The sequence below is a fragment of the Brassica napus genome, chromosome C1 (assembly GCF_020379485.1).
Source record: "Brassica napus cultivar Da-Ae chromosome C1, Da-Ae, whole genome shotgun sequence".
Classification (NCBI taxonomy): domain Eukaryota; kingdom Viridiplantae; phylum Streptophyta; class Magnoliopsida; order Brassicales; family Brassicaceae; genus Brassica; species Brassica napus.
Window position 1 is genome coordinate 34,919,133 of NC_063444.1, and position 13,625 is coordinate 34,932,757.

General features: G+C 27.2%; 1 protein-coding gene and 2 long non-coding RNA genes across 4 annotated transcripts; 2 read left to right on the plus strand and 1 right to left on the minus strand.

The window, feature by feature from the left end:
* On the minus strand, positions 1-10,664 carry LOC111202354. The gene is made up of 3 exons (XR_002655345.2): positions 10,430-10,664; positions 980-1,072; positions 1-865 (listed from the first exon to the last, which is right to left on the minus strand). It is a non-coding gene; the product is annotated as an uncharacterized LOC111202354 (long non-coding RNA).
* Positions 2,850-5,297, plus strand: LOC111202353 (MYB-like transcription factor EOBI). The gene is made up of 2 exons (XM_022695107.2): positions 2,850-4,346; positions 4,496-5,297. Exons 1-2 carry the CDS (start codon positions 4,066-4,068, stop codon positions 5,037-5,039), a joined length of 825 nt encoding a protein of 274 aa, XP_022550828.1. The 5' UTR covers positions 2,850-4,065; the 3' UTR covers positions 5,040-5,297.
* LOC106451506 lies at positions 9,567-11,972 on the plus strand. Of its 2 annotated transcripts, XR_002655344.2 has the most exons (3): positions 10,035-11,071; positions 11,179-11,548; positions 11,667-11,972. It is a non-coding gene; the product is annotated as an uncharacterized LOC106451506 (long non-coding RNA). The 2 variants fall into 2 exon arrangements; XR_002655343.2 differs by having other exon boundaries at positions 9,567-11,548.
* The last annotated feature ends 1,653 nt before the right edge of the window (positions 11,973-13,625 follow it).

Here is a 13,625-nt window from a genome sequence, read left to right on the forward strand (position 1 = left end):
ATTTGATGAAAATACTTGCCAAGTTCACGCGGAAACGATGGATTCGAAATATTTATTTATTTTAGTTTTATTGTAACTGTTTATTTTAGTTTCTTGTACGACTCTAAATGATTGTTAACTTGTTATAACGTTTTAGCGTAAGTTTGTCACAACTGTTCGAGTGATAATACAGATTACTATTAAAAAGGTAATCCACCGTCAAACAAAGAAAAACACTATTCTTTTTTTAACGCTGGATAATTATACAGATGATTTAACAACCGACAATTCTACCGTCCAATAAAATCTATGTTTGACGGTACACCTTACTTTCTGATGTAGAAGCATTAATGAACATTTAGTCAAACCACTGAACTAGAGGACCTTCCCCAAATAAAAACACATTCATTAAGACATTCATCCTAATTTAAATAAATTTAGTTATGTTTTTACCTTACATTCCAAAAGTGACTCTTAAGATTTCTTTTTTATAAAAATAACAAAAGTTAAATAAAAATATAGCTTTCTCCTGATAAGACATACAAAAAAAACATTTATTATCTTAAAAGCATATCTTAGGAAAATCACATGCTTTGCAGTACAAAAGTCACAAATAATACAAAAACTCGTACGAAACACGGAGTATAAATGATCTCCAATGACAAATTGTTTAATAGATGATTCAATTAAATAATTAATAATGTCTGATTAAAAAAACTGATTAGTGTATAATCATTCATATAAGAAATCGTTTATTATAATCAGTGAATGATATTGCTGACGTTTACAAGCACGCCATTTCTGTCCGTAGTCTCTGAGCCTTGAGGTACTTTCACATATGCAACTCTTTGATATTTCATGTATAATTGTAGAATAGAAAGAAGATCTGCACCTTGTTCACACAAAAAAAAAAGAATCTGCACCTTTAGCACTAGGTTCAAATATATAACAATACAAAAATGTTGCTAACAATGGATGTGAATTGTTGGAAAGTCCTCACATATGCATCAACAAATCACTGGTGATATCAATATGATACTTCCGAAGTACTTGATAATCACTGCCAGGGCCGGTCCAGAGCAAGCTACCGAAACTGTTGATTAGGGCATCAAGTCTAAGAGAACATTTTAAATTTATTTTCTTTTTAATGTATACCGATAAACAAAATTGATAGATTTATAGTTACAATGTTAAGCATTTTTAGTTATGATGTCTTGAGAGCATTATTTTTAAAATTCAGAAATTGTTTTAAACAAAGTATGCATTTAGACATAATTGGAGATGCTTTATTTTATGAAACTAAAAATGCTCCGATAATCAATATATAAAGAAGTTAGAAGTCCATTGAAATACTTAATTTTTTTTTGACGAATTAAAAATTAAATACTTAATTTTTGGAAGAAAACAATATTAAATGGATTGATTTTGTTTGCGGTCTAACATGCCACATGAAAAATTAAATGGATTGATTTTGTAATAAATTGATAACCTATAACTGAAATATTTGACAGTACGAAATTTTTTAATGATTTTGTAAAAAACAATTATAAGAAAACTATATTTTTAGACCTTTAAATTTTCTATTTTTAACTGGTTAGGACAATATATAACAGTAGACCGGCGTTGTCTTTGGCTATAACGTACACTTTTTAGTTTGCTGCCTAAAAGTTCTCCTAACATTCAAAGTTTCAAGAGAGTTTCCTCAAACTTTGCTTCATTACAATATGAAAGATTCAAAATCCATCCGAACAGTTAATAAATATTTTGGATTATAACAGTAACCTACTTTTCACAAAAAAAAGTAACCTACTGTGGTTTGTGTTAGTGTATATGCGTCGTCATCAAATTCAAATCCTAATATTTCATTTTGCAGAAAAATAAGTTATGATGATTTGATGCCAATATATGATGATTTTTTTCTAACTTATTTTATATTTGAACTGGCTTTTTACTTTGACTAACAAGTAACAAATGGAGCGGTCGACAGTCGGTCACGGTTGGCATGATAAACCCTAAATCTGACCCTAGTTAGAAGATTATTTAATGTTTGTAGTGCTAATTAGTAATTAGCTACTATGTTTCTCATCGTATAAATACAAAATATTCGAGAGTCGTATTTAAATTTCTAATTCACGTACACCAAGACTAGCGGGATGATTGGTAAGGATCTAGCTTTATATTTTTTTGCTGTAAAATTTTATCCGTAGATTTATTTATTGTAGTTTTCGTTGCTGTGACTTTCTAAAGCACTAATTTTTTCTCTGAAAATACAGTCATATTTTAATTTTGTAGAAATTTTTTTTGCTGTGAATTTTTAAAGAAAGAAAAACTCGATTAGTTGACATATATAGTTCTTAACTAAATTTTGGCTGTCCAGAACATAAATGTACAGACAGAACCAATCATCCACTTGCCATGGACTTTAGAACAATTAAACTCAAGAGTCCTGTTATAAATTGATAAATAACTTCCAATATAGACACATAAGCTTAATGGTAGCTGTATTTTAGAAACAAAAAATACTCGATAATTTTGGTTTTAAGTTAGTTTGAAATATGCAGAGATGGAACTGAAACCAACTGTTGACCCAACCACACGCTTTTCAGTACTATTTTGGTAGATATTTCTTTGGAGAAGATGTTAACACTAGGCATTGATTTTTAAAATGATCATATACTATCACAAGAAAATAAGAAGAGAAAGTACTTACAATCTTATAAATATCTAAGAGACAGAGAATTATAAGACCACCTGTCTCATGGTGACGCACAAAGACCATAAACTCTTTCGTAATTATTTAGTTTATTTCTATAGTATATGACCATAAATCCTTATGTGGAATCCAACGAATCTTATAAGACAAACAACAAAGATTAGTATAAGATCGCATACATGATTCTCCTCGACACTTGGAGTAACCTTAGTGGTTCAGTTATGTGTATCACCTTAAAATAATCAAGCACCATCAATTTTTTTTTACTTTAATTGTGCTTTTAAAGAAAATATTAATTAAGGAAGTTAAATAATAACAATACCTATAATTAATATCGTTGCAATAACTCCTAAATCATATAACGTGGCGACTTGATTTAAGTTCGAAATAGCTTTAGCATATAAGGATTATTCTATTGGATTTGATGCTCGGTTAGACCATGTTACCTTATGCCTAAACATTATATCTTTAATCCTGCATGATTACTGATAATGTTTAATTAATAGCCTGTAATATCCTTGTTGGTGTTCACAAAAAATGATGAAGTTTGGTGACTAAGTATAACATTAAAACCACTAAAAGTAGGGTTAACAATCCGACCTATGGTCTAGTTTTCATTTGATTAACTGATGGTTTAGTGCTTGGCTCAACTTTGGTTTGGTTCGATTTAGATTATATCCCTAATTTAAATCCAAAACAATGTACCAACAAGAAAGGGCAGTTTAGTAACTCTTGGATGATGATGTCTTTGGAATTGAGATGATAAAGACTTGAATGGATTGGACGGACGAAAGGATATATACGAGTCTTGTGAAAACGACCTGTGAAAAGAGGTAAAGAGAGCACCCAAGTTCTACATAGTTGCAAGTTCTAACCCTTGTTTTCTTTACCTTTGTATTATTCCTTTTTTCCTTCTATGCCTACATTTATAATTCCTTTTTATTTTTGGATAACATTTGCTGAATAGATTAGTTATTCTTATTACTAATTAAGAGTTTGTAGAGCTATTTTGGAATATGAGATTGAAAAGTGTATATATTGTAAATTTCCATAGAATATTGCTTTTAGATGTGACCTTATAATTTTGATTCGAGAAAGAACATTACTCTAGAAATTAAAAAGATCTTTTTCTCGTCACTAGTTTCTATCTCTATAGAAAACAAACAAATTAAGTGGTGGAGCCAAGGACGTAGAGTTAGTGGGTGCATATATATATAAATACTGAAATGGGCAGAGAGAAAACATAACACAACATAACGCAAAGCCAAAACAGAGGAACACTTAGGTTTCATAAGATAAAGAGACCTAAAGAGATCTAAGACAGTACTTCTCTTTTTAGCTTAAGGAGAAAAATAAAAAATAAAAAATAAAGGATGAGTTTGTGGGGAGTGATGGGAGCAGGATGGGGAATAGTAGAAGAAGGTTGGAGAAAAGGGCCTTGGACTGCTGAAGAAGACCGTCTTTTGATCGATTATGTGCGGCTTCACGGTGAAGGCCGATGGAACTCTGTTGCAAGGCTCGCAGGGTTGAAGAGAAATGGCAAAAGCTGTAGGTTAAGATGGGTTAATTACTTGAGACCAGACCTGAAGAGAGGACAAATCACTCCTCATGAAGAAACAATTATCCTTGAGTTACATGCTAAGTGGGGCAACAGGTAATTAATTTAAGATTTACTTGTTTATTTGCGTTCATTTTATATTTAAATTTAATGTTATAGTTAAGTGTGTAGCCTTACTCAAATAATTAGCTTGTGTCTTTTTATTTTTTTCAGTGGTTTATTGTCTGATTAGTTTGTAATTGTAGGTGGTCAACAATCGCTCGTAGTTTACCGGGAAGAACAGACAACGAGATCAAGAACTATTGGAGAACCCATTTCAAGAAGAAGACAAAATCTCCAACTAACAATGCGGAGAAGACGAAAAACAGAATCTTCAAGAGGCAACAGTTTCAGCAGCAAAGACAGATGGAGTATCAGCAAGAACAACAGTTGCTTCAATTAAACCAAATCGACATGAAAAAGATCATGTCTTTCCTAGAAGATGAAAACAACCACAACAATGGTGATAGTAACTTCAGTACTAGTAGTAGCGGTAGTAGTGGTGAAGGCGGTGCGTTCTATGTTCCTCATCCGATCACACATTCATCAACAAGCTCTGGTTATGAATCAAATGGTAATGGGTTTTTCCCAGTGGTTTCAGTGCCATTGCCTGAGGCTAATGTACATGAAGTATACGGGATTTGGGATGGTTTGTGGAATCTGGATTTGGAAGGACAAGGAAGCTTTAATGATGGTGCTTGCGTCCCAAGGAAACCCTGTTTCCAGAACTTGGGCGTACCCTTTTGTTAACTTGACTTCAAAGTGTCTTTTACCTACCGGAAACCAAAAATATGAAACTTGACTGACAAGTTCGGTTAAGTTTGAGTTTGGTTTTGTTTTTATCTTTTCTGATTTTGGGTTTACTATTAGTAGTTTTGTTATCAATTGTGTGTGATGTTATAAGAAGCTTATTTGGGCAAAGCCAAGTTAACGAGTGATGTAGTAGAACGTCTATGGAAGAATAGTCTTATCAAGTTGATCAAATAAAGTATTGTAGTAACTTGCAAATTTTAGGAGAAATATCTTCTTGATGAGATGAGCAGAGTTTAATAATTGAAGAAATATGGACGGGTGCACAAAAAAAAAGAGATATGGACGTTATTATTACTTTGTAAACGTTTAGGGTTTACTGTTAAACCAAAGTGGGCTTATATCAATCGTACTCACTATTCACTTAATATAGAAAGACTCCAAAAAGACTTTTTGAGGCTCCACGAGGCATCCACCTCAGCGAAATTTTTTTTTCCAAAATATGACATATGACATTATTATTTAAAAAATAGAAAATAAATAATAAGTAAATTTGCAATATAAGAAAAAATATATAATAAGTAAATAAACAATATAAAAAATAGAAACATTGCATTAAACAATAATAAGTAAATATACAATATAAGGAAAAATAAATAATAAGTAAATATACAATATAATAAATAGAAATATTACATTAAACATCTATCATAATATTATCATTAAATATAAAAACAAAAAAAAATTAGAATAAGTAAATATACAATTGAGAAATGAAAAACTAAATTAAACATCTATAAAATAATAATTAAATACAAAATATAAAAATTGAAATAATATACTAAACATTATCGTATTAAACATTATCTTATTAATAGAATAAGTAAATATAAAAGATAAGAAAAATAAATAATAAGTAAAAATAGTATATAAGAAATAAAAATATTACATTAAATATATATCGTAATATTATCATTGATATATATAAAAATAAAATGGACCTTTTGAGGCTCCATAAAGCGTCCACCTCAGCGAATTTTTTTTCCCAAAATATGACATGTGGCATTATTATTTAAAAAATAGAAAATAAATAATAAGTAAATTTGCAATATAAGGAAAAATATATAATAAGTAAATAAACAATATAAGAAATAGAAACATTGCATTAAACAATAATAAGTAAATATACAATATAAGAAAAAATAAATAATAAGTAAATATATAATATAATAAATAGAAATATTACATTAAATATCTATCATAATATTATCATTTGATATATAAAAAAATTAGAATAAGTAAATATACAATTGAGAAATGAAAAACTAAATTAAACATCTATAAAATAATAACTAAATACAAAATATAAGAAATCGAAATAATATACTAAACATTATCGTATTAAACATTATCTTATTAATAGAATAAGTAAATATAAAAGATAAGAAAAATAAATAATAAGTAAATATAGTATATAAGAAATAAAAATATCACATTAAATATATATCGTAATATTATCATTGATATAAAAATAAAAGGGACCTTTTGAGGCTCCATAGAGCGTCCACCTCAGCGAAAAAAATTCTCTCAAATTCTCCCAAAATATGACATGAGGCATTATTATTTAAAAAATAGAAAATAAATAATAAGTAAATTTGCAATATAAGGAAAAATATATAATAAGTAAATAAACAATATAAGAAATAGAAACATTGCATTAAACAATAATAAGTAAATATACAATATAAGAAAAAATAAATAATAAGTAAATATACAATATAATAAATATAAATATTACATTAAATATCTATCATAATATTATCATTTGATATAAAAACAAAAAAAATTAGAATAAGTAAATATACAATTGAGAAATGAAAAACTAAATTAAGCATCTATAAAATAATAACTAAATACAAAATATAAGAAATCGAAATATTATACTAAACATTATCGTATTAAACATTATCTTATTAATAGAATAAGTAAATATAAGAGATAAGAAAAATAAATAATAAGTAAATATAGTATATAAGAAATAAAAATATTACATTAAATATATATCGTAATATTATCATTGATATAAAAATAAAAAATAAGAAAAGATAAACATTAAGTAAATACACAATATAAAAAATGGAAAAACTAAATTAAACATATATCTGAAAAATGTAAAGTTAAATAAATAAAAGTAAATTTACTTTATAAAAATATTACACTAAACATCAATTATAATATTAGAATAAGTAAATATAAAAAAAAAAAATTATAAGTAAATATACAATATAAGAAATAGAAATATTACATTAAATATCTATCGTAATATTATGATTTGATATAAAACAAAACAATTAGATAAATAAATATACAATATAAGAAATAAAACCTTTTGAGGCTTCATAGAGCGTCCACATCAGCGAAAAAAACTTCTCTCCAAAGATGACACATGACATTATTACCAAAAAAAAATAATAATAAATAATAAGTAAATATACATATAAAGAAAAATAAATAATAAGTAAATACAATATAAGAAATAGAAAATTTACATTAAACATTTATCTGAAAAAGTATAATAAAATAAATAATAAGTAAATATACAATATGAGAAATAGAAATAGTTTTTCGTTTTTTCCAAAGAAATATATATTCACACAAACACATAATTCAGAATTTTGTCGGGAAATCGCCACGAATACCACATTCATTGTACCACTTTTCATGTTTACACTAATTACTTTTACCCTCACTTTTAATGAAGGGTAAAAGACACTTATACAATAGGGTTAACTAATCTAGACTTAGAGTTTAGAGTTGAGGAGTGGGGTAGGGTTTTTGGAATGTGAAATTCAAGATTCTAATAAATATATAAATAAATACTTAAAAATATAAAAAAAATATTAAAAATAGTTTCATAATTTTCGATTTTCAAAAAAATATTTTGAAAAAAAAATAAAAAAAATTTTTGAAAAAGAAAATTAAAAAAAAAATTTATAAAAAAGTTCGAATTTGAAAAAGTATAATTCGTAACATAAAAAAAAGTTAATTTTTTATTAATTTTTTCTTTTTTATTATTTTTATTTATTTAAATAATAATTTATTATATATAGATAACAAGGGCATAAGAGTATTTTGTCACTTAATGAACAAGGTATTTTTGAAAATGTCTCTTAAGTGGTGGTAAAGATGAAAAGTGGTACCTTGAAATTGGTAAACATAAATTTTTTCCAATTTTGTTGTTGTTCAGAATACAATGTAAAAAAAAACTATATAGTTAACATTTGAAAATCAAAATAGCTTCGTGCGTATCGCGGATTAACTCCTAGTCTATACTAATAAAAGAAACTTTTTGGGCTCCATAGAGCGTCCACATCAGCGAAAAAAATTCTCCCGAAAGATGACACGTGGCATTATTATTTAAAAAATTGAAAATAAATAATAAGTAAATTTGCAATATAAGAAAAAATAAATAATATGTAAATAAATAAACATAAATGTTGCATTAAACTAATAAGTAAATATACAATATAAGGAAAATAAATTATAAGTAAATATACAATTAAGAAATAAAAAACTAAATTAAACATATATATGAAAAATGTATAGTAGAATAAATAATAACTAAATACACAATATAAGAAATAGAAATATTATATTAAATATTTATCGTAATATTAAAATAAATAAATATAAAATATAAGAAAAATAAATAATAAGTAAATATAGTATATAAGAAATAAAAATATTAAATTAGATATATATCGTAATATTATCAGTGATATAAAAGCAAGAAATTTAGAATAAACAAATATACAAAATAAGAAAAGATAAACAGTAAGTAAATATACAATATAAAAAATGGAAAAAACTAAATTAAACATATATCTGAAAAATGTATAGTTAAATAAATAATAAGTAAATATACAATATAAAAATATTACATTAAACATTAATTATAATATTACAATAAGTAAATACAAAACATAAGAAAAATAAAGAATAAGTAAATATACAATATAAAAAATACAAAAAATACATTAAACATCTATTTGAAAAGTATATTACAATAAAAAGTTAGATAAGTAAATATACAATATAAGTAATAAAAATATTACATCAAACATCTATCGTAATATTACAATTTGATATAAAAGCAAAACATTTAGATAAGTAAATATACAATAAAAAAAGTAAATATACAATATAAGAATGAAAAAACTACAATATAAGTAAATATACAAAACATCTATCTGAAATGTATTTTTTTACATTTTTATTATTTACAAATACTTTTATAAGTAAATATATATACAATATATGAAGAAATAAATAGTAAGTAAATATGTAATATAAGAGATAGAAATGTTACATATTATAATAAGTAAAAATATAAGAAAAAATAAATAATTAGTAAATATAGTATATAAAAAATAAAAATATTACATTAAATATATATCATAATATTATTATTGATGTAAAAGAAAGAAATTTAGAAAAAGTAAATATACAAAATAATAAAAGATAAATAGTAAGTAAATATACAATATAAAAAAAATTATACATCTATCTCAAAAATGTATAGTTAAATAGAAAATGTATAGTTAAATAAATAATAAGCAAATATACAATATAAGACATAGAAATATTACATTAAATATCTATTGTAATTTTACCATTTGATATAAAAGCAAAAAAAATAGAATAAATAAATATACAATACAGAGAAATTCTTTAAGTTGGTCAGTTTAAGTTTTTGTCACAAAATAGCCTTAATAAGAAAAATGACCAAAAGAAGTTTTATTAAAGAGTAAAAATACTTTTATACCGTAGGGTTAACTAATCTAGATCTAGGGTTTAGAGTTAAGGGTGGGGTTTTGAGGATAGGATTTCAAATTAAAAAGAAAATTAAAATTAAAATTTTCAAAATAAAAAGTGGCTATTTTGGTCATTTTACTTATTCAATGTTATTTTTGTGACAAAAACTTAAAAAAAAGTTTGAGAGAGATGTCCTACAATATAATAAAAACTAAATAATAAGTAAATATACGATATAAAAAATGAAAAACTATATTAAATATCTATCTGAAAAATGTATAGTTTTCAGTTTTTTCCTAAGGAAATATATATTCACACAAACATACGATTCAGAATTTTGTTGTTCTTCGTAATACAATGTAAAAAAAAACTATATAGTTAACATTTGAAAATCAAAATAGTAACTCTAGTCTATCTATATAATAATAGTAAGTTTAGGTACCTCACCACGTGTGGATCCGACAAGAAAAAAAAAATTTTGGTTTCTTTAATAAGCTTGGGTAATACTCCCTCTGTTCTCAAAAGAATGATTTTCTAAAATATTGACTCATATCAAGAATGTAATAAATGTTTACCATTAAAGTGTTCTCAATATCTCCCGCTGATTCGAAGAAGACGGCTCCGATCTTCCGCCGCTCGCTTTCTTCGACCCAGATTCTGCATCCACCGTCCGGTCCACATCAACTTCAGCTTCGGCGTCCATTTTCCCAATAGTTAATTCCGGTGGCGTCACCAAACACCGTCTTCGATTCGTCTCCGAAGCAGGCGAATTTCGGGAACCAGAGAAAGAGAGGGAGAGAGACAGAGCACGAGAGGAAGAACTTGGTGATCGGTTTTTTTTCCCTTCTCATCTGAGCACGACCCAATACACACTTACCACGTGTCCTCTAAGGCACGTATCTTCTGATCCTAAATTAAGAGACGTTTGTTGTTTTAATTGGCATTTTTCTTTTTCTTTTAATCATTATTTGTCTTAAGAACCAACTAAGATACAGGGATAATGATGCTCAGAAGGTGAACAGACCATCATTACATCTCCTTCTCCCAACAAACGTATTCCAACCACAATTTCGTCTTCAATTCCATATTAATTCCTTCAAGACTTCTCTTCTTTACATCCGCCCCGTTCAGATGAATCTGAATCCAGCCACAACGCACTCCTATAAATTTACGGCCACACACGACCTTCGCTACAATCACTGCAAAAAAAGTCTTCGGTAAATTATCACCTCTTTGCTTTCGTCTTCTGTCATGGCTGCTTTCGATTTCGTCGCAATTCCTGTCTCGGCTCCATATGTCACCTTCAGGAATATTTCTATCTCAGATGGATTTAATTTCTCGGCTCCATATGTCTTCTTACAACTTACTTGCTAACTTGGTAAATAATCACCATGTACGTACTTCATTTTCATTTTCTTCTTTGTTTGGCATCTATAAAAATAAACTTACTGAAATTGTAGAGAATTTTTTTGTATGACAGGAAAAAGTAATGTTTCTCTTGTGTTTGAATTAAAATTGCAGAGGCTAAGGAAGTAGATGTATTTATTTCTTCGAGTCAACAATTTCCATTTTTGATTCTATAACTTCGTTGTTAATGTTTGGATTTCCTGTCAGAAGTTGTGATTAATCTTTTGAAGATAGAGCTGGGACTAGCATTCAAGGGATATCAAAAGAATGTGGTTGAATCTTTCGAGGTAGTCTAAATTACTTCATCAATTTACTCAAATACTTCCTTGCTTTATCTCGCTCGTGGTTGTACTGTTTTATAACAAAAACATGCACCGTGTAATGTTCTGTTTCACCGTGAATAAGGAAGAAGCTATGTAAATGGAAAAAAATCCCAAGGGCAAGTGGAGTTCAATATGTGTACCCGTGGGGAAAACATTAACATGAAAAAGAACATGGTGTCAATCTCAAAGGAGAATAACGAAGAGCACAAGACGGTTTCACTTCTTCAGTGATTGTATCATCTTTCAAGATTTATTGTGTCATTTATTTCCCATATGAGCATTGTTTCAGCAGAAGGCCAAGAAAAGCAGGTGACAAACAATTGAATGGTTGAGACGAACAGTTGAAACAATTTTACCTAAATAAAAGTCGAGAATGTTTGCTTTCGTATGGTAATAGCCTAAAAAGATAGAGACCGGATGAAAACAGACCCGTCCCATTATTTTTCAGAGCCCTGTACAAGTTCTATTAGAAGTTGAATAAACAAAACTTGTTTGCAAAAAGGGCCCTAATTTTCTAAAATATTGCCTTAAACTCTTAACAAAAACTTGTAAAAAAAATTTTGGACACTGTGCATAAGCACCACTTGCATTTGCCCAAAGACGGGCCTGGATGAAAAGATAAATTAATCATGACATAAGTCACCAATCTTAAAACAAATATATTTTTTTTAGGAATAGGTTGTTTATTCAAAATATGGTTTCAGTTTCACAAAAATCTTAAAGCCGGGATAGCTGACAGCATGGAAACATTGTGAGCACATATATGACAGTGTGTAGAAACTGGAAGAATAGTGGCGCACGAAAACTAAATAGAATTAAATAAATTATAGCTAATTAGACTCTTTTCATGATAGTGTTACTTCTAAGTGACATGATTTACTTCTCATGATTTACCAATTTTTATAGGGGTTAAAATAAGAAAAAAAGGATAGTGGATACTAACAAACAAATACAGAAAAATGCCCAAAACTTAAAGATGAAACAAATAAACAAAAACTCAACTACACAAATAATTCAATGTGAAAAATTAAAGGAAAGGATGTAAATTACGAATTCAAACTAAACACAAGCTTATACTCTGATCTTTTTGCATTGCAGGTTGAATGGCCACGTAAAAGTGGAGGTCACAGAGAATATAAACATGACTACATGAGTAACAAGGTTGGACGGGAAACAAAATGCAATAATCTTCCCTATGTATACTTTTTTATTACCCAATAAGGGATTTAAGAAAACATAAACCAACGATTTTACCTTTCAATTTCAAAGAGATTTAAAGTAGAATCTTTCAGATTAATACAATAAAATAATCAATTTTCTGAAAATGAAAAGAAGGTGAAATAATGATTTGGTCGACTGTGTAGTAAGGAAATTTGGGTGCAAAATATAGTTGTGAAATCTAATATTTCGAAGTGAAACATGCAAAACTGTCAATCAAAGAAAACTGAGAAAAAAATGAAAATGAGGAATAACAGAAGTAGAGTTCATAGAATAACTAAACCTACTTTTTTTTGTGACAGGAATAACTAAACCTACTAAGACAAGCAAAAAAAAACTAGAATTTTTTTTGAAAAAGAGAATAACAAACACAATAACATAAAACAACCCTATAATTATTACTCAATATCCAAAAGAGAAATATATCTAAATGAACCCCGCGGGTGATGAACCCTAGTACAAAAAAATTATATAGAAGCAATGGGCCGATTAGTTTTAGCGCCTTAAAATACAACACTTTTATTAATCACTAATTCAACAAGAGAAATTCTCTAGTATAGACCTAAAAATTTTTTTATCACAAATGTAAACTTTAAAAATAAAAATAACCAAAATAGACTTAAATATTTTATCAAAAGAAATAAATATACACTTATACCCGTAAGGTTAATTAATCTAGACATTAGGGTTTAGAGTTAAAGGGTGGGGTTTAGGATTTAGGCTTTAGAGTTGAGGAGTGAGGTTTTGGAGATATGATTTCAAATTTTAAAAAATTAAATTAAAAATTAAATTTTCAAAATAAAAAATGTTATTTTGGTCATTT

Excerpts from the sequence above, each read along its gene's own strand:
- LOC111202353 (XM_022695107.2), top strand. The coding sequence starts at position 4,066 with ATGAGTTTGTGGGGAGTGATGGGAGCAGGATGGGGAATAGTAGAAGAA. Across the intron at positions 4,347-4,495 it reads CATGCTAAGTGGGGCAACAG|GTGGTCAACAATCGCTCGTA; the intron begins GTAATTAATTTA and ends TTGTAATTGTAG.